Source organism: Oryx dammah, unplaced genomic scaffold (assembly GCF_014754425.2).
Source record: "Oryx dammah isolate SB20612 unplaced genomic scaffold, SCBI_Odam_1.1 HiC_scaffold_25, whole genome shotgun sequence".
Taxonomy (NCBI): Eukaryota; Metazoa; Chordata; class Mammalia; order Artiodactyla; family Bovidae; genus Oryx; species Oryx dammah.
In genome coordinates, this window is record NW_024070209.1 from 102,993,992 (window position 1) to 103,011,832 (window position 17,841).

General features: G+C 56.6%; 3 protein-coding genes and 5 non-coding genes across 10 annotated transcripts; 6 read left to right on the forward strand and 2 right to left on the reverse strand.

Annotated features, from left to right (window-relative positions):
- Positions 1-23: 23 nt before the first annotated feature.
- MED22 (mediator complex subunit 22) lies at positions 24-10,382 on the reverse strand. 2 transcript variants are annotated; one of them, XM_040225621.1, is made up of 5 exons: positions 10,271-10,382; positions 9,613-9,774; positions 4,976-5,056; positions 3,996-4,204; positions 24-341 (listed from the first exon to the last, which is right to left on the reverse strand). In XM_040225621.1, exons 2-5 carry the CDS (start codon positions 9,733-9,735, stop codon positions 260-262), a joined length of 495 nt encoding a protein of 164 aa, XP_040081555.1. In that variant the 5' UTR covers positions 9,736-9,774; positions 10,271-10,382; the 3' UTR covers positions 24-259. The 2 variants fall into 2 exon arrangements, with proteins under 2 accessions (XP_040081555.1, XP_040081554.1); XM_040225620.1 differs by lacking the exon at positions 24-341 and adding an exon at positions 807-1,583 and having other exon boundaries at positions 10,271-10,374.
- Positions 10,383-10,491: 109 nt separating this feature from the next.
- RPL7A (ribosomal protein L7a) lies at positions 10,492-13,826 on the forward strand. Its single transcript, XM_040225607.1, has 7 exons — positions 10,492-11,317; positions 11,848-11,997; positions 12,263-12,403; positions 12,600-12,679; positions 12,998-13,128; positions 13,413-13,482; positions 13,667-13,826. The coding sequence occupies exons 1-7, from the start codon at positions 11,011-11,013 to the stop codon at positions 13,769-13,771; spliced, it is 984 nt and encodes a 327-aa protein (XP_040081541.1). The 5' UTR covers positions 10,492-11,010; the 3' UTR covers positions 13,772-13,826.
- Positions 10,941-11,015, forward strand: LOC120852341. The gene has a single exon (XR_005718523.1). It is a non-coding gene; the product is annotated as a small nucleolar RNA SNORD24 (small nucleolar RNA).
- LOC120852342 lies at positions 11,697-11,769 on the forward strand. The gene has a single exon (XR_005718524.1). It is a non-coding gene; the product is annotated as a small nucleolar RNA SNORD24 (small nucleolar RNA).
- LOC120852338 lies at positions 12,450-12,524 on the forward strand. Its single transcript, XR_005718520.1, has one exon. It is a non-coding gene; the product is annotated as a small nucleolar RNA SNORD36 (small nucleolar RNA).
- Positions 12,854-12,926, forward strand: LOC120852337. The gene has a single exon (XR_005718519.1). It is a non-coding gene; the product is annotated as a small nucleolar RNA SNORD36 (small nucleolar RNA).
- On the forward strand, positions 13,252-13,316 carry LOC120852339. Its single transcript, XR_005718521.1, has one exon. It is a non-coding gene; the product is annotated as a small nucleolar RNA SNORD36 (small nucleolar RNA).
- A 252-nt stretch (positions 13,827-14,078) lies between the features above and the next one.
- On the reverse strand, positions 14,079-17,833 carry LOC120852189 (surfeit locus protein 1). 2 transcript variants are annotated; one of them, XM_040225610.1, is made up of 9 exons: positions 17,764-17,833; positions 17,616-17,667; positions 16,575-16,708; positions 16,412-16,494; positions 15,575-15,766; positions 14,814-14,886; positions 14,573-14,735; positions 14,354-14,435; positions 14,079-14,249 (listed from the first exon to the last, which is right to left on the reverse strand). In XM_040225610.1, exons 1-9 carry the CDS (start codon positions 17,824-17,826, stop codon positions 14,180-14,182), a joined length of 912 nt encoding a protein of 303 aa, XP_040081544.1. In that variant the 5' UTR covers positions 17,827-17,833; the 3' UTR covers positions 14,079-14,179. The 2 variants fall into 2 exon arrangements, with proteins under 2 accessions (XP_040081544.1, XP_040081545.1); XM_040225611.1 differs by lacking the exon at positions 17,764-17,833 and having other exon boundaries at positions 14,081-14,249; positions 16,378-16,494.
- Positions 17,834-17,841: the final 8 nt, after the last annotated feature.

The window sequence follows — 17,841 nt, forward strand, 5'->3', positions numbered from 1 at the left end:
GGACGCAAAGCATTGTGGGGCAGAGGCGACTCCCCGTACGCCCCGGGCGCCCGGTAACCTACGGGGGCGACTGGAATAGACCTGTAGTAACTGAGGCCTGTTGTGGAGCTCGGCCCCCAAGGGGAAGCTGGCAAGACCGCGTTCGCCCGGAAAGGACTTGCGCGCCAGGCAAGTTCCAAGCCCCGGGGATGCGAGAAAAGAAAAAAAGATGAAGAAAACATGCGGCGGTGTCCCTGTCGAGTGCGTGGCTCCTCGGTGACTAGTGATAATATACTCCGAGTTTCGCAGGTGTCGGGTCGCGGGCTGCCACTTCCTCCGTACACTGGGACGCTGACCTCCCTCTGGGAAGGAGACAGGGCGCAGGGTTGACGTCCCGGCTCTTCTGGGGTAACAGCCCCCGCCCCCCTCAAGTGAGCTTGGCTCCAGGCACGGGGCCTCGTGTTCCACCTGGGTTGAGTCCTGCCCCCCTCACTGCACTCCCCAGCTCGGAGACCACGGAGCTCCTCCCTTCCTGAGATGCCGGTAACCACAGCCCCGACCTGGGGGCAACCGGAGGTTCAGGCGCCCGGGCCACATGACATGGTAGTTTCTCATACATTCACGAAGTACTACTATCAAGGCCCTTCTAGGTCCTAGCCGGCTCTTTCCAGGCAGTGGAAATGCAGCCATGAACCCGATGCTGATAGAGCCCCCCGGGGCCAGAAAGCTGACCCGAGGGCCCGGGTTGACTAGGCAGAGCCCAGGGCTCTTTCCTGACAGCCACTGGGAGACCGAGTGGTCCAAAAGCAAGAAAAGGAACCAACCGATGCAAAAGGGCAGAGGTGGTTTTATTCAACAGTCTTTTATTACAAAAATAACCAAATGTATGCAGCAGCAGCATTAGGAAGGACCCTGCCTGACTTCCGTGAGAGTGGGCAGCCCCCTTTCCCCACAGCCCTGCAGGGGCAGTCAGCTAGCAGAGGAGCCTCAGGGTGAGGTGGTGGGCAGAGCTGTGCATGGAGGCCAGGCCTTGGCTAGTGCTGTCCACTCTGAGCACCTCCCCCCTTCCCCCATGGTAAACAGTATGCACAGGTCAGGTTTCCCAACACTGGGCATCCTCCTGCCCTGCTGCTAGGTCCTCAATGGGACAAATTCTCCTGGAAACTCCCTTCTGGCAGCCCAGAAAGTAGCAAATAGGAAGGATGGGCCACCCTGGAATGGTGGGGGGCACTCCTTCCCCCCAGCACTCCTAGGTGGGCTGTCCCTGGGCTGACAAGGTTCCCAAAGAAGCCACACTGGCTCCCCAAGTGGGAACCAGGCTGAAAGGAGTTGAGGCTGGGGTGAAGACTGGATTTCATTCCTAAGATCCTAGGGGCCCTGGAGTGGGGAGGGTGGGAGAGCTCTGGGAGGCTCAGGTGTGCTCCGTGGGACCGGGGCCACCAGTGTGGGAGTGGGCGGGGGCTGCAGCCTGCAGGGGGCCGCCAGCACTGGGCTCTGGGGACGCGAGCAGAGGGGCTGAGAGGCAGTCAGCGGAGTCTGTGTCCTGGTCCAGCCTCCAGTAAGCTTCGCACAGAGGTAGATCATTAGCTTCGCATAGACTTGAGCTTTTCCACCACCAGAAACCCAGGGAGAGACAGGAGCAGGCAGAGATGAAGCCAGGGAAGGAAAGCAAGATAGAAGCAGTTAAGGAAACACAGACCACACCGCAGACCTGCATTCCCCCTCTCCCCTGTGTGCAGGCCCTTCCACCAAGTAGGCTTGGCTGAGGGGGAGGCATGGGCACTGCTCCTGCTTCCGGGCCCTCCAGGGGCTCCACAGGGACCCATTTGGGACCAGCCATTGGCAGGCTGTGTGACCTCAGCAGGTCCTTTCGACTGACCCATTCGTGTCCCTCCGGCCACCCCCTCCTGTCCTGGCTCTAGCTGCCTTCCTCTAGCAGGGAGCTGTCAGCCTGACCACACGCTCCATTCTCCAGTTGCAGGAACCAGCATCTAGAAGTGGTCTCCACAGTCCCTGCGCTTCTCAAGGCCCCTAGGGACAGAGACGCTGTCTCCTCTCTGGGTCTGGGACTCAGCCTGAATGGGATGGCAGTTAGGAGCAGAGGCACTGGCGTTCTGTCCTGCAGCCCTGCACCAGCTCTGTGACCTCAAACAGGACGCCAGCGCCTTGAACTCAGGCTCCTGTCTTTAACATGGGGACGATCTGTGGCCACGCCACACTGAAAGCACCAGCTCTTGTCTAATACGGGGACAGCACGGCTGGCCTCTCAGCAAGGATGCATGTGGACAGAGCATGGCTCGTGGAGGGTGTCGAGGGGGCGAGTGGGGCCTGCCCCGTCCCCACACGTCTCACTGGCTTCCTCCCGAATCCTGCCTCGCACGCCCTCCCTTGCTCCCGCCCCCAGCATCCAGCCTCAGAACCATCCTGGACACAGAGCAGAGTTTCAAGGAGAGTGGAAGGCGAGAGGGAGAGAAAGAGCAAATCGTGAGCAGAAAGCGGGGGAGCGAGCGTGTGGGCAGCGGGGACGCACGCGGAGAATGAGCTGAGCGTTGGTGGCTTGGGGTCGGGGTGCGGCGGGACACGCCGCCTGTGTAGGGGACGAGCAGGGAGGGGCCCACAGCTGGCTGGCCCTGACTACCACAGGCATTTACAGACGGACGGCTTCAGCCTCTCGAAGACCCCAGGCTGACTGGAAACCCCTCTGGGCCAGACCGATGGCCCAGAGCCAGGACAGGAGGAGCCTGGCTCTCAGGCATTCCCCTGCAGCCCCCACTGCCCTCAGCCTCAAAAGGCAGGCCTAAGCTGCTCTCCTGCAGACATTCAGTCCATGGCCCTGGCCCATGGGGGCCACAGGAGGACAAACAAGGACATAAGGAGCAATGTCCCCAGCAGGGTCTGAAACCCCCCCAGGGACCACTCTGGACCCCTCCCTGAAGGCTGGTACGTAGGAAGCATTTGCTAGGTGTCTGCTGAGCCAATACACATCAGGGATGAGAGGTGGCCCCAGAACCCTCTGGAAGAGTTTAAACCACTCCAACTGAGCAGTGATGTTTGTCCTTTCCCATGAAGGTAAAGGTGTGAGTAACCGTGAGGGGCGGCACTAGAACACACACAGAGAAATCCAGCCTCAGACCACAAACATGCTGGCTCTGGGCATCTGTGGCTCCAGCCTGGCCACCACCAGACAGAAAGGAGCAATGAAAATCCATGACAGGAAGACACATTCGTCCAGCAAGGGCGAGGGGGTGCCAACCTGGTGTCTGCTGGACTGAGTCTTAATCTTTCCAAGCTAACAAGGACGGATGTGCGAGGCCTCTCCAGCCTCAGCTTCCTCGTGAGTAAATTACACCTGGATTCTGATTTCCTGGGGCCCCTCCAGCTCAAACTGCCTTGGGTTTCAGGATTCTAAGCAGGCCACCAGAGCTGGTGTCACAGGCCTTGCCTGCTGCTGTAATGGGCCCAGCGTGCAGGAGGGCTGTGGTCTGAATGACGCTGAACTGAATGAGAACTCAGTGGTATAACTGCCCAGGCCTGGCGTTCAAGGCCACGCTCCCTTTGGATTTTCTCCTCCTCCTTCCCAGGAACTCCCACCCTGACACACATATACAGAGTGGGTATTCAGTGACACCCATGGCAGTCACAACCCTGGGCAAGCACTGGGGTCCCGGATGGGGGCTGGGTAGCCAAGAGCACTGGCCCCGCGTGGCTGGGATATTTAGATCTGGATTAGACAGTATTTTGGACAGCTGGGCCCCCAGACAGAAACACTGGCCTGGCCCTCCCAACCCTCGAGGTTCTCATTTTCATTCTGATGCCTGGGCCCCAGGAGGCAGCATCAGTTGTCTGTTGATCAGACGCTCTGACCCTGACGTCTGCTGTGAAACCCAGACAAAGGGTTCTGTTGCCGAGACCAGGAAGGATTTTGGAAACAAGGCTGCCGGGTGGGGCCTGGCACCCCTGCTGGCCGGGCCCAGGTCCGCAGGTCCACCACGCACGGGGTGCAGCCCTATTTGTACCTGGACGAGTAATACTCCTCCTCCAGCTCGTACAGGTCAATGGAGACCTCGTCCCGCAGCGCGATGAGCTTCCGGTCACACTCCTCCTGCAGGGCTCGCAGCTGCTGGTTGCGCTGGTCGATGGCCTCGTTCACCGACGGGAAGTCGTTGAGGATGAGGAACTGCTTGAGGTCAGACACCAGCTTCATCAGGGACTCGCCAGCTCGGACCTGCGGCCGTGGGGATCAGGGGGCGTGGTGAGGGACAGCCTGCCTCCACGTGCCTGACGCTGGGTAGGCAATGGCAGCATTGGCCTCCTCTGCGAAGTGGGGCCACGGCACTCACACAGGGTCATCGTCAGAAGTGAGGGACTAGAAGGCGAGGAGGGGACGGCAGGGTCCCTGGCAGCTGCCTAGGCAGGTGCTGTCGGGCCTCTGGCTGCCACTCCTGCAGGTGTGATGGCCAGTCGTACACTTTATTCAATCACGTATCCTGCTTCTGAAAACCTCAAACCCCAGACAAAACTGCCGTCCATTTAACCTGCCCTATTCTTCCTCAGGGCCAGCATGCCTGCCACTGGGGGGGGATGCGTTAGGACCCCGCAGTATGCATTTCCATCATGGGTGTGGACCCCATGATGGAACGCTTGGTGGCTTTGCTTATCCTGTGGCATGGAAAGGGATCAAGACGCCTGTCCTGTTTCATCTGGCCGTTTGCTTCCTGCATTTACAGAACCTTCACTTAAAAGGAATCTTCGTTTATAGAGAGCCTGCACTTAGAGAGGACCTTCAGAGAGGAACAGCTGACCTCTTTGTAACCCCTGCCCAGCACTCGACATCGTGACCGTACCCACTACCTGCCAGCCCCTCCCTCAGCTGCTGAGGAAAGCCCTCCCCTGGAAGGGAGTCTCCTGAGAAGCGGTTTGCCCCTCTGCACCCCGGGAACCCCAGTAGGGACCACAGGCTTCTGGAGCCGACTGTCCCCTCTGCCCGGTGACTCACAATGTTGGCGGCTCTCACGTGCATTTCGTAGTTGTCCTGCTCGCCCTGAGTGGCCCTTGACACCTGCGTCTCGTCCTCAATCTGGGGGTCAAACGAGAAAGTCCAGCGTGGGCAGGTGCCCGGTGGCGACGGCAGTGCACCCCCACTCGCCACGCCCTGTGGCCCGTTGTGCCCTCTGCACCACGCGCCACCCCCAGACCTCGGGCCGCGTGCACCAGCACCCCCCACCCTGTTCTAAGGGGTAACGGGCACCCTTACAGGACCACCAGATGCCCAGTGCGAAGGCTGCTGTGGCCAGGTGCGAGGAGGGGCTGCCGCACCTTTCCAGCTTGGGCAGCCAGTGACCTGCTGAACAGATGAGTAAGAGGACAATGTGTTTTTTAAGTGGCCATTTACTAAGCACTTTCCGGGTGCCAGGGACTGTGTTAAGCACTGCCCATTGTCTTAGGAAACGCCCACTGAAGCCTGGACCATCTTCCCTGGTGGGCAGACCTGGAGCCAGGAGAGACCTGAGGGCACTCCAGTGTCTCAGATGGTCAGTGGAGGAGCCAAGAGTCCTGCCCCACCCGTCCTGGCCAAGGTCCAGGCTATCAACTGTCCCAACCCACCCACCAGGCCAGGGTGCGGGCAGGGGTCAGGGCACCCTAAATGGTAGGGACCCAGATTTCCCAGGTCCCAATCCCAGCCCTGTGGATATTCCCAGCTTCTGAGTCCCTGTTCCCTCCTCTGAAAAGGAACTGGAGAGCAGTGACCTGCCTCATAGCATTCTTGTGACGATTAAACAAGATGGCACACAAAGGGCCCTCACAGCTCAGCCTGACACTGAAAGTTAGTGGAAGTTAAGTCACTCAATCATGTCCAACTCTTTGCAACCCCAGGGACTGTAGCCCACCAGGCTCCTCCATCCATGGGTTTCTCCAGGCAAGAATACTGGAGTGGGTTGCCATTTCCTTCTCCAGGGGATCTTCCTGACCCAGGGATCAAACTCAGGTCGCCCTCAATACAGGCAGTCGCTTTAACCTGTGAGCCACCAGGGAAGCCCAGTTCAGTTCAGTTCAGTCGCTCAGTCGTGTCTGACTCTTTGCGACCCCATGAATCGCAGCACACCAGGCCTCCCTGTCCATCACCATCTCCCGGAGTTCACCCAGACTCACGTCCATAGAGTCCGTCATGCCATCCAGCCATCTCATCCTCGGTCGTCCCCTTCTCCTCCTGCCCCCAATCCCTCCCAGCATCAGAGTCTTTTCCAATGAGTCAACTCTTCACATGAGGTGGCCAAAGTACTAGAGCTTCAGCTTCAGCATCATTCCTTCCAAAGAAATCCCAGGGTTGATCTCCTTTAGAATGGACTGGTTGGATCTCCTTGCAGTCCAAGGGACTCTCAAGAGTCTTCTCCAACACCACAGCTCAAACGCATCAATTCTTCGGCGCTCAGCCTTCTTCACAGTCGAACTTTCACAACCATACATGACCACAGGAAAAACCATAGCCTTGACTAGACGGACCTTAGTTGGCAAAGTAATGTCTCTGCTTTTGAATATACTATCTAGGTTGGTCATAACTTTTCTTCCAAGGAGTAAGCGTCTTTTAATTTCATGGCTGCAATCACCATCTGCAGTGATTTTGGAGCCCCAAAAAACAAAGTCTGACACTGTTTCCCCATCTATTTCCCATGAAGTGATGGGACCGGATGCCATGATCTTCTTTTCTGAATGTTGAGCTTTAAGCCAACTTTTTCACTCTCCTCTTTGACTTTCATCACGAGGCTTTTTAGCTCCTCTTCACTTTCTGCCATAAGGGTGGTGGTCATCTGCATATCTGAGGTTATTGATATTTCTCCCGGCAATCTTGATTCCAGCTTGTGCTTCTTCCAGTCCAGCATTTCTCATGATGTACTCTGCAGAGAAGTTAAATAAGCAGGGTGACAATATACAGCCTTGACGTACTCCTTTTCCTATTTGGAACCAGTCTGTTGTTCCATGTCCAGTTCTAACTGTTGCTTCCTGACCTGCATACAGATTTCTCAAGAGCCAGGTTAGGTGGTCTGGTATTCCCATCTCTTTCAGAATTTTCCACAGTTTATTGTGATCCACATAGTCAAAGGCTTTGGCATAGTCAATAAAGCAGAAATAGATGTTTTTCTGGAACTCTCTTGCTTTTTCCATGATCCAGCGGATGTTGGCAATTTGATCTCTGGTTCTAAAACCAGCTTGAACATTAGGGAGTTCATGGTTCACGTATTGCTGAAGCCCGGCTTGGAGAATTTTGAGCATTACTTTACTAGCGTGTGAGATGAGTGCAATTGTGTGGTAGTTTGAGCATTCTTTGGCATTGCCTTTCTTTAGGATTGGAATGAAAACTGACCTTTTCCAGTCCTGTGGCCACTGCTGAGTTTTCCAAATTTGCTGGCATATTGAGTGCAGCACTTTCAAAGCATCATCTTTCAAGATTTGAAATAGCTCAACTGGAATCCCATCACCTCCACTAGCTTTGTTCGTAGTGATGCTTTCTAAGGCCCACTTGACTTCACTTTCCAAGATGTCTGGCTCTAGATTAGTGATCACATCATCATGATTATCTGGGTCATGAAGATCTTTTTTGTACAGTTCTTCTGTGTATTCTTGCCATCTCTTCTTAATATCTTCTGCTTCTGTTAGGTCCATACCATTTCTGTCCTTTATCGAGCCCATCTTTGCATGAAATGTTCCCTTGGTATCTCTAATTTTCTTGAAGAAATCTCTAGTCTTTCCCATTCTGTTGTTTTCCTCTATTTCTTTGCATTGATCGCTGAAGAAGGCTTTCTTATCTCTTCTTGCTATTCTTTGGAATTCTGCATTCAGATGCTTTTATCTTTCCTTTTCTTCTTTGCTTTTCACCTCTCTTCTTTCCACAGCTATCTGTAAGGCCTCCCCAGACAGCCATTTTGCTTTTTTGCATTTCTTTTCCATGGGGATAGTCTTGATCCCTGTCTCCTGCATAATGTCATGAACCTCAGTCCATAGTTCATCAGGCACTCTATCTATCAGATCTAGGCCCTTAAATCTATTTCTCACTGCCACTGTATAATCATAAGGGATTTGATTTAGGTCATACCTGAATGGTCTAGCAGTTTTCTCTACTTTCTTCAATTTAAGTCTGAATTTGGCAATAAGGAGTTCATGATCTGAGCCACAGTCAGCTCCTGGTCTTGTTTTTGTTGACTGTATAGAGCTTCTCCATCTTTGGCTGCATAGAATATAATCAGTCTGATTTCGGTGTTGACCATCTGGTGATGTCCAGGTGTAGAGTCTTGTGTTGTTGGAAGAGGGTGTTTGCTATGACCAGTGCATTTTCTTGGCAAAGCTCTCTTAGTCTTTGCCCTGCTTCATTCTGCATTCCAAGGCCAAATTTGCCTGTTCCTCCAGGTGTTTCTTGACTTCCTACTTTTGCATTCCAGTCCCGTATAATGAAAAGGACATCTTTTTTGGGTGTTAGTTCTAAAAGGTCTTGTAGGTCTTCATAAAACCATTCAACTTCAGCTTCTTCAGCGTTACCAGTTGGGGCATAGACTTGGATAACTGTGATATTGAATGGTTTGCCTTGGAGACGAACAGAGATCATTCTGTCATTTTTGAGATTGCATCCAAGTACTGGATTTCAGACTCTTTTGTTGACCATGATGGCTACTCCATTTCTTCTGAGGGATTCCTGCCTGCAGTAGTAGATATGATGGTCATCTGAGTTAAATTCACCCATTCCAGTCCATTTTAGTTTGCTGATTCTTAGAATGTCGACCTTCACTCTTGCCATCTCTTGTTTGACCACTTCCAATTTGCCTTGATTCGTGGACCTGACATTCCAGGTTCCTGTGCAATATTGCTCTTTACAGCATCGGATCTTGCTTCTATCACCAGTCACATCCACAACTGGGTATTGTTTTTGCTTTGGCTCCATCCCTTCATTCTTTCTGGAGTTATTTCTCCTCTGATCTCCAGTAGCATATTGGGCACCTAATGACCTGGGGAGTTCCTCTTTTGGTATCCTATCATTTTACCTTTCATACTGTTCATGGGGTTCTCAAGGCAAGAATACTGAGGTGGCTTGCCATTCCCTTCTCCAGTGGACCATGCCAACCGACCCTATTAAGGCTCAAACGAGTTACAGGACTGGAACAGTCATGCAGAGTTCCGGCCCACTCCAGTCAGCGGGCTTGCCTGCCCAGAACCGGCCACTGACCCTCTCTCTGCCCACATGAGGGGCTTTCCCCAGCTGTTCTCTGCGACCACATGTACTTACAATAGTCCCCACAGTGACCACTTTATGTGGATAAACTCATCCAGCCATACAAGGATGCCATGCTGCAGGGGACACCGAGGCACTGAGAAGTCAAGACGTCATCCAACCCCTTGCTGCCAGTAAGTGATGCTGGGTCCGGGCACTGACTGTAGTCCCCTACAGATGCCTCCCCAGGGCCTGTAATTAGCCGGATGACTTACCTGTCTCCCTGTCTGCTGCGGTCACCGCCGCCCCCCTCCATCCCCGGCCCTGCCTATGGGCTCACTGCACTATGGCCGCCACCTGGGTGGGAGGTTGAAAGCGGACGCGCCGACTCAGCTCTGCTCACCACTGTATTGGTCTCCAAGGGAGCCCCCACCCACCTTGGCGGTCTTGATGATCTCGGTGAAGTTGTCCATGATGGACTTGACGTCGTCCTTAAGCCGCTTGTTGTAAGACTGCAGCAGCGTCTCCTTGCTCTGCGGCAGGGCTCTCTGCTGGGCCATGGCGGGGCCTCAGGCAGCGCAGGACGCGGAGGAAGGCACCTGGAACCGAGTCTGGGTGTGAGCAGGCCAGCTCCGGCCTCTCTCCTCGCTGCAGGAGCCAGCCTGGGTAGGACCCTCGGGCACGCTCTCCGGAGGTGCCCTTTCCGCCAAACACGCGCTACGGGTTCTCCTCTGGTCTGCGCCCCCTCAGCAGGACCCCGACAACTACCCGGCCGGCGCCGGCGCAGCCCTCTCGTAGGCCAGGCTCACGCACGTCCCCGTCGGTCCGCGCGCGCCCGAGAGCCGCTCGGGTCCTACCCCGACTCTGCCGCCCCCGTCTCCACGCCGCGGCCCCTGGAGGGCCGCCCCACTAGGCGTCGGGGCTCCTCCGTACCGGGACCGCCCGCGCTCCCGCCCCGCGCCAGGTGCCTCCGGGCTGCGCGCGCTCCCGCCCGGCTAGGCCCCCCGACCGAATTCGCGGGGGAGTAAACCCCACCAGAAGGACGCCGACCGAGCCACGACGCCCCAGCTCCCTCAGTGGGCCCCCGCGGCGTACCTCGCAGGGGGCGGAGTAGGGGGACAAGTGCGCGCCCCTGCGGGTCAGTCTCCGCGGCCCTTCCCCGGGCGTCCCACGGCTCTTCCTGCTTTAGGCACCGCCCCCGACCAAGCAGGGGGAAAAGGGAGTTCTTTCTCTTTAAATCCGAAATCCCGCGCCGGCGCCAGTTCTCGCGATCTCCGAGGACGCCTACAAATTACCCACAATACCCCGTCCTTTCTCTCTACGCTCATCCGTCAAGATGGTGAGTTTGCTTTTCGCTCGTGGTGGCGGCTCTGCCGTCTGAACTCTATCCGCTGCCATCCTCCTCGGAGCGCGACCGCGCCGGGGTGCCTCCAGTGCCCAGAGCGAGGGGCGCCCCGCAAGGACCTTGCTCAGTGGTCTTGGGGCTGGAAAAGACTCCCCGACTTCGCTTGGCAGGGGGCGGATGAGGACCCGAGGCGAGCAGCGCCGCAGTGCGGGGCTCCGGGACGGACGGGGCCGAAGGGCGCCGGCGCCCCGGGGGTGGGGGTGCCCTCCATTTCTTGGGGGCCCGCTCAGGGAGTCTTGGCCCGCGCGGTGTCTTCGCTCGCCTCTGCTGTTTGGAGCCTGCCGGTCCCCGAAGAGGGGGCCCGCTGTCCCCGTCTCGGGGAAGGGGTGGCGCCGCGGGTTCGCGGGCCCGCCGGCCTCGTGCAGATGATGTGAAAGAATATTTGCTATCTGAGTGATGGTGAGGACGTTCCTGACCACCAAGATCGCTGATGTACGAGCCGGGGGGGCCTCCGGGCCTGCGCGGCGCCCGACACACGGGGTCGGGCTTGCCCTCGGGGGTGGCGCGGTCGCCCGCCGTCCGCACTCGTCTTCGGGGGGCTATGGCCCCTGGGACCCGCCCCTCTGCAGAGAAACCGCAGAGGCGGCGGCGAAAGCTGGTGTTTCCTCTCGCCCAGCCGAAGGGAAAGAAGGCCAAGGGGAAGAAGGTGGCCCCCGCCCCTGCCGTGGTGAAGAAGCAGGAGGCCAAGAAGGTGGTCAACCCCCTGTTCGAGAAGAGGCCCAAGAATTTTGGCATTGGTGAGTAAGAAACGGGAGATGTTGTGTTTTCACCTAATCCTCGATAGAGAAAGATAATAGTTGAACAGAAGGTCGTGTCTTATTCTAGATTTCACTGGGTTTGGAGTCGAGGCTTACTTGGGTTGGAATTCTCACGTTTTGCCACTTTCTAACTAAATTGTGCTTGGCTCTTAATCTCTCGCTTTGAGGGGCGGGGACAGTGATGGTCGTTTTTCGGTGGCCTCACTGTAAGCCCGAGCGTGTGTCACCATGGAGCCCGGGTGCTGGCCATCAAGAAACGCGCGTTCCCGGAGCAGCGGTGATGGGGCTGACTGCACCTCGGCTGCTTGTTGAACAGGAGGTGGTGCTGTAGTCTTCCCTGTGTTCTCTGGTGTGTGTGTGCAAGTGATGCAAGAGAGTCTGTTCTCTGGAAGACGGTGATGACGTTTTAAACCACCAAGATCGCTGATGCACCTACATCCTTGAGAGTGTCTCTGTACCTGAACTTGACAAGGAGCTTGAGCCTCACCTAGTTACTCTTTGCTTCATAGGACAGGACATCCAACCCAAGAGGGACCTCACCCGCTTTGTCAAATGGCCCCGCTACATCCGGCTGCAGCGGCAAAGGGCTATTCTCTATAAGCGGCTGAAAGTGCCTCCTGCGATTAACCAGTTCACCCAGGCCCTGGACCGACAGACAGGTGAGGTTCTGTGGCCTAAAAACACTGTTGGGAAGGGCTTTCTTAGGCATGGTTGACACCCTTTCTTGGCCCTGGTAGAACTCAGGCTTTTGAAGGGGCAGTGGGTATTTTTAATAGGCTGGTTTTCCTTGTTTAGTTCCACAGCATGATATACTGGGTCTGAGATCTCTTGGGCTGTGATTGTACTCAGGACAGTGATCAAACATTTATGTTAAGTGACAAATATTGCAACTTCAAATCTGAATGGTGGTCTTTTTTTTGTCAGCTACTCAGCTGCTTAAGCTGGCCCACAAGTACAGACCGGAGACGAAGCAGGAGAAGAAGCAGAGGCTGCTGGCCCGAGCTGAGAAGAAGGCTGCCGGCAAAGGCGACGTCCCCACCAAGAGGCCGCCTGTCCTCCGAGCAGGTGAGTGAACCTCTCCTTGAAGAGGGTGAGTTGCGGGGCAGGCTGTTGGCAGTGATGCATGAATTTCTTCACCTGGAATCACTGTGGAGAGTAAAATCCGAGCTTTTTAACCCTGAGTCACAGCCAGGCTGCAGGGAAACTGCTTTTGGGAACAGCAGCCCCACCCACTCTCATGCAAACTGGGTGTGTGTTCTAGGGGTCAACACTGTCACCACCCTGGTGGAGAACAAGAAGGCGCAGCTGGTGGTGATCGCTCACGACGTGGATCCCATTGAGGTATGTGTGGGTGCTTCTCCTGTGCCAACTGCTGGGCTTAGATTGGTGGGTGCTTGTCTGTACCAGGAAGACAGCGCCAAGCTAGATGCTGGGTCTGACAGGCCCTGATGGAATGACAGGGATGGTCAGCTTTCCATATAAGGAAGTCCTGACAAGGGATGCGGTTCCTGGCTTTTGCGGTGATGTGAATTTCTTACTGAATTAAACCTTGAAGTGCAAACACGTGAGCTTTTTAACCCTGAGCAATCGCTACCACGCTAGCCTTTTTATATTACTGCTTCAGCTTCAGATGATGCTAGCGCTAACGCTGTCTTCCAGCTCGTCGTCTTCCTGCCCGCCCTGTGCCGCAAGATGGGGGTCCCCTACTGCATCATCAAGGGCAAGGCCCGGCTGGGGCGCCTGGTCCACAGGAAGACGTGCACCGCCGTGGCCTTCACGCAGGTCAACTCGTAAGTGCAGCGGAGCCCGGGGTTCCCGTCACTGCGGGCCGCCCTGCCCCAATCCAGGTTCCCACAGTTTGTCAGGATCTTACCTTAAAGACCAAGCTTTAAAAAGAGCATTTTCTGAATCTTTGCCAATGATGGTTATGAATTTCTTCACCTGAATAAGCCATGTGGTCATGCTATATCTGAGGCAAGAGGCTTGTGTTGGGGCTAAACTGACGTCCTGTCTGCTTTGAGGGAGGGGACTAACTTCACAGGCCAGTGACCTGAACTTCCCTCTGCTTTGTCAGGGAGGACAAGAGCGCCCTGGCGAAGCTGGTGGAGGCCATCAGGACCAATTACAACGACAGATACGACGAGGTAAGAAGCGTGTTCATTCCAGATACTGTCTTTGAGTGAAGCCTTCAGTCAGAGACTGGCTGCTCTTGCTCCGAGCAGTTGTATGTGCCAGTCACCTTGGAGCAGTGAAATAGAACTGCGTGGACTAGCGTGGTTTGAAAGCCTCAGAAAATGAACAGCAGGCTGACTGCCTCTTTTCCCACAGATCCGTCGACACTGGGGAGGCAATGTCCTGGGGCCGAAGTCAGTGGCTCGCATCGCCAAGCTGGAAAAGGCGAAGGCCAAAGAGCTGGCCACCAAGCTGGGCTGAGTGTGCACTGTTGTTTTCTGTACATAAAAGTAATAAAGATTCTTCTCCAGCTGGTGTCGGGCGTTTCGGAGTGAGAGTTTGGGGGTGGCGACAACACCATCAGCTCTGTGTCCAGTTTTGTTTTCACTTACTGCGCAGGCTCTCTTCCCTGTGTGTGTGGCGAGCGAGGGCTACGCCAGCTGTGCGTGGACTGTGGCAGGGGCTCACCGCTGCGCCACATGGAAGCCCTGTGTGTGTGCGTCTCCAGTTTCTCAAAAGGCTGTCCTAGGTGGCGCATTGGAGTTTGGGTGGAAAGAACGGCACTTTGTGTGGTGTAGAGATTTATTAATACCAAGAGCATGTGATCAGCATAAAACCAAATCTCTAAGTGGCTTCAGTTGTTCAGGGACAGGCTGACTTCTGCTAACCTTACACACCAGGAGTCCGACTTAGGAACTTCTTGCACCAGAGGTACGATGTGGCCGCACAGAGTCCATACCTTGGGTTGAAAAGCAGAGGACGCGGTCAGGCTGGGGGGTGCGCACACTGCCAGGGGCTGGCGGGGTAGGGGGGGGCGTGCTGGCGAGGCCAGGCCCGGCTCACCAGGTGATGATGTACTGCAGGTGCTCGTTCCGCAGGGTGACTCTGGTCTGCCCTCCGATGGGCCCTCCGGGGACTGTGCTCTCTGCAGGAACATAGACGGTGTCCTCGCGGTGGCTGGGGCACTCAGCCAAGGCAGGCACATTCCCACCACCGACACGCTGGGGTGTGGAGGACAGGAGGGGAGGAGGGAGGTATTGGGGGGTGCTGGTCATGACATACTGAAGTCCGCATCGATGAAGATGGGCTCTGCGCCCGTGAGTCTGGCCATGGCCTCCAGGTCCCGGTAATGCCAGTGGTTCCGCTCCGGGTTATTCTCGGGGACAAAAGGCTTCCTGGTCTCTGTGAGCCTCACCATCCCCACTAGATCAACTTCTCCCTCAACCTGTGAGGGAAGGTGAGAGATGCCGTCTCTGCAGAGCTGGGACGGCTCCTCCCAGAGAGGACAGTCCAGCCCCCTCACCTGGCCTTTATGCCGTGTGTCCGGATTCACCTTCCTCCTGGGTACAAACCCTCTGTTTACCAGAATGGTGATTCTAGGGTAGTAAGAAAACGCTGTGTTAGGCAGGGAAGAGGTTCTGAATGCAAGTGATGACTAGAGGTGCCCCAGGGAAAGACTGAAGCAGAGCAAGCTTCACGCCCTCGCCACCGCCAACCTCTGCTGTTTGGCCTGCTGCCACACAGCCAGTGACGGACGTCTCCCCGTTTGCCTCTCCCTTCAACTCCTGCCTTCAGTTCCCTGTCCTGTCCTAGCTGTAGCACCGGGGCCCATCCTGCACCTAAAACCAGAAGGCGAGGGCTGGGGCCCTGGTTTTGGATCTTGGTCGGGGTGTGGGGGGTGAAGCGGTGCCGCGGAGGTGGTGCTGAGTACATACCATTTCCTACTCAAACACTCCTGGGAAGGCTCCCCTGACCCAAAACCCTCCACGGGAGGCTGGGGCTCCTCTGCTGGCCCCTCCTGTCGCCCCATAATCACTAAATGTGTCAGCCACTAAACGGTTTTCTCCAAAGAGGCCGGTTTCATTTTCCTTCCCCTTGGGAGCTCGACAACGCAAAGTTCAGTGATTAGTTGTCTTAATGACAACCAGGATGACATTTCAAACTCTCCAAGGAGTTGAGCTGTCTGGGTAGCTTGGATTCCCCAGGGTTGGGGGCTGAGAAGGAATGTGGGAACCAGTACCTCTGCCAGGCCACTCAGCACCCCTCCCCTAACACGCCACTCACCCCAGCTCAGTGCAGTGGAAGGGAGTGACCACGTAGGCCCCGCTCTCGGCCGCTGATGAGAGCCGGCCAGCTTCCCGGGCCTCCCGGGCAGGGTCCACCATCGTCCGCGGCATCATGTACAGCTCCTTGGAGTGGTCAAAGTGCCCCCTGACCTTCACGGGCCTGTACTCCAGGTTCTTCAGTTCCATTGGGCTATGTAGGGTGGGAGAAGGGGAGCCGAGACCCACTTGAGGGTCTGCAGACCACGACGCCCACCGTGGCCGGAGCAGAAGGTGATGCACAAGCACCCTGGGGGCTGCATGCTGTGCCCTCTAAGCGGGGCTGAGTCCTTGGAAGCCACGTGGGAACAAGGATCTATGCTGCCAAATGGCCCTCGTTTTCAAGAAAAGCTTAAAGGTGTGGATGCCTGTCTGAACTCAGTAAAACACAGGGGCCAAAGCGACTATCTGCAAGGCAAATACGACCCACTGTCTGCTCCTTTGAATGGGAAGCGTCATGAGGACAGCTGTCCTTGGGGAGTGCTTTTAAAGGAGGGAAAGAAGGCAAGAGAATCACTAGGTACATTTTCATAGCACCACTCGTGTCCAGACGCAGCAGACGTCTGCATTCCCGCCACCCAAGAACTCCTGCTACGGAAGGCCGTCAGCACTGCAGAAGCCCTCAGTACACTGGGCCTGGAGACAGGTGAAGCCCAGAGGCCTTTCTACACGTGTGTGTCAGGCAGCAGCTGGGTGTCAACAAGAAGCCTAGCAGAACCACTGATGAGTCAGGAAGGCAAGCTGCAGCCAGGCCCCACTGGTGACCTTGAACAAGCCCAGCCCAGCCGCACAAACTCACTCTGCGGGCAGTGGGATGGGCTCAGCCATAACTCTGGACTCTAGCTCTGCGATCAGCTGTAGCTTCCACTTCCGACGCTGGACCTGTGGGCACAGGGCATAAGCCCAAGTGAGCGGCAGCACGGTCAAGGGCTCAGGGCCAGGAGAGCCGCATCAGCCTTTACCTGCCACGTCCCCAGGCCAAAGGCAGTCACAGGAATGAGAAGCAGAAACCAGCGGAGGAAGGCCTCATCTTCGGTTTTTGTGGCAGTTGCTTCGGCTGAAGAGCTGCCACACCTGCGGGGCCTCCAGGCCAACCCTAGGAGATGTCACAGCAGGGGCATGGGGCCGGAAGCCCTGGAACGAAGAACTGGAGCGGCCAGCTCCTCAAAGCTGCCCTGACTGCCTGAGAGAACGTGGGACAGGAGGAGGGACAGGCCAGCATGGGCAGTTGCAGCCAACCAGCAGCTGCATCCAGCCCGGCTCCTAACCCAGCGCCCGGCGCAGGACACCCACTCAGCGGACAGTCACCGACTGAACGAGATCCAGCAATTAGGGCCTGGCTCTGCAACCCACCATGACCCTGGGTAACTCATGGAACCACCTCATGGCTTTCCTGCAAGAACATGCTGAGACGTATCCTGTCACTTAGACGCAAGAACTTGCCCATGCTCTGCAGAGGCAGAACGTCATACACTTCAGGAGAATGGTATACAGAGCTCTCAGAAAGATAATCGCTCATAAATTTAAAGTTGGAAAAACGTACACAAGAGGTACCTTTAAGCTCAGAGCGTGAGTTCCATCAATGGAAACCATCTTAGGTCTTAGGGATGGTTAAAAAAAGGCAGGCCTGGAGTAAGACTTGCAGCCGCCTTTCCAGGGTGCATAGCGCTCTATACACAAACACCCTTTGTTGAACCTCGGGGACCACATGCAAACGGTACTGACAAGTCCTGCTTTCCTTTAGGATTCCAGACAGCTTCGGTCTCGGTTCGGCCCCGCCTCAGCCAGAGGCGGCCTCGGACAGTGGAGTGGCTGCACTTGTCGGCCGGGTGCGGCCGGAGAGCGGCAGCACGGAGAACAGCCCGCGCGCACCCAGGGCCTGACTCCCGAGGCTGGGGCGGCAGTTTCAGAGCTTATAGCGACGCCCTCGCCCCCGGCATAGTGCACGCACGGACTGAAAAGCTTTCCCCGGGCGCCTGGGGCGTCCCTGCATGAGAACTCACCTGCGCGCGGGGCGATCCCCAGGACGCTCCTCCAGACGACGCTGGCCGGGGCCTGCGGAGACGCGAGGGGCCGGCTGAGCTCGCCCAGTCCGAGGGCGCGCCCGGCCGGCCGCACCCCCGCCCGGCCGCACCGCCCCGGCCCGCTCACCGGCCCCGCGCCCGCCGCGCACAGCAGCGGCCGCAGCCCCGCCGTGGGGTTCCCGCACCCCATCCCCGCCCCGCTCCC

Coding starts and splice junctions, on each gene's coding strand:
- MED22 (XM_040225620.1), bottom strand. CDS start 9,735: ATGGCCCAGCAGAGAGCCCTGCCGCAGAGCAAGGAGACGCTGCTGCAG. Junction 4,205..4,975: donor ACGTGAGAGCCGCCAACATT/GTGAGTCACCGG, acceptor CCACGGCCGCAG/GTCCGAGCTGGCGAGTCCCT. Junction 1,584..3,995: donor GAGGAGTATTACTCGTCCAG/GTACAAATAGGG, acceptor GTGGTGGAAAAG/CTCAAGTCTATGCGAAGCTA.
- RPL7A (XM_040225607.1), top strand. CDS start 11,011: ATGTACGAGCCGGGGGGGCCTCCGGGCCTGCGCGGCGCCCGACACACG. Junction 11,998..12,262: donor GGCCCTGGACCGACAGACAG/GTGAGGTTCTGT, acceptor TTTTTTTGTCAG/CTACTCAGCTGCTTAAGCTG. Junction 13,483..13,666: donor ACAACGACAGATACGACGAG/GTAAGAAGCGTG, acceptor CTTTTCCCACAG/ATCCGTCGACACTGGGGAGG.
- LOC120852189 (XM_040225610.1), bottom strand. CDS start 17,826: ATGGGGTGCGGGAACCCCACGGCGGGGCTGCGGCCGCTGCTGTGCGCG. Junction 14,887..15,574: donor TTCCACTGCACTGAGCTGGG/GTGAGTGGCGTG, acceptor TTACTACCCTAG/AATCACCATTCTGGTAAACA. Junction 14,436..14,572: donor CTTCATCGATGCGGACTTCA/GTATGTCATGAC, acceptor ATGTTCCTGCAG/AGAGCACAGTCCCCGGAGGG.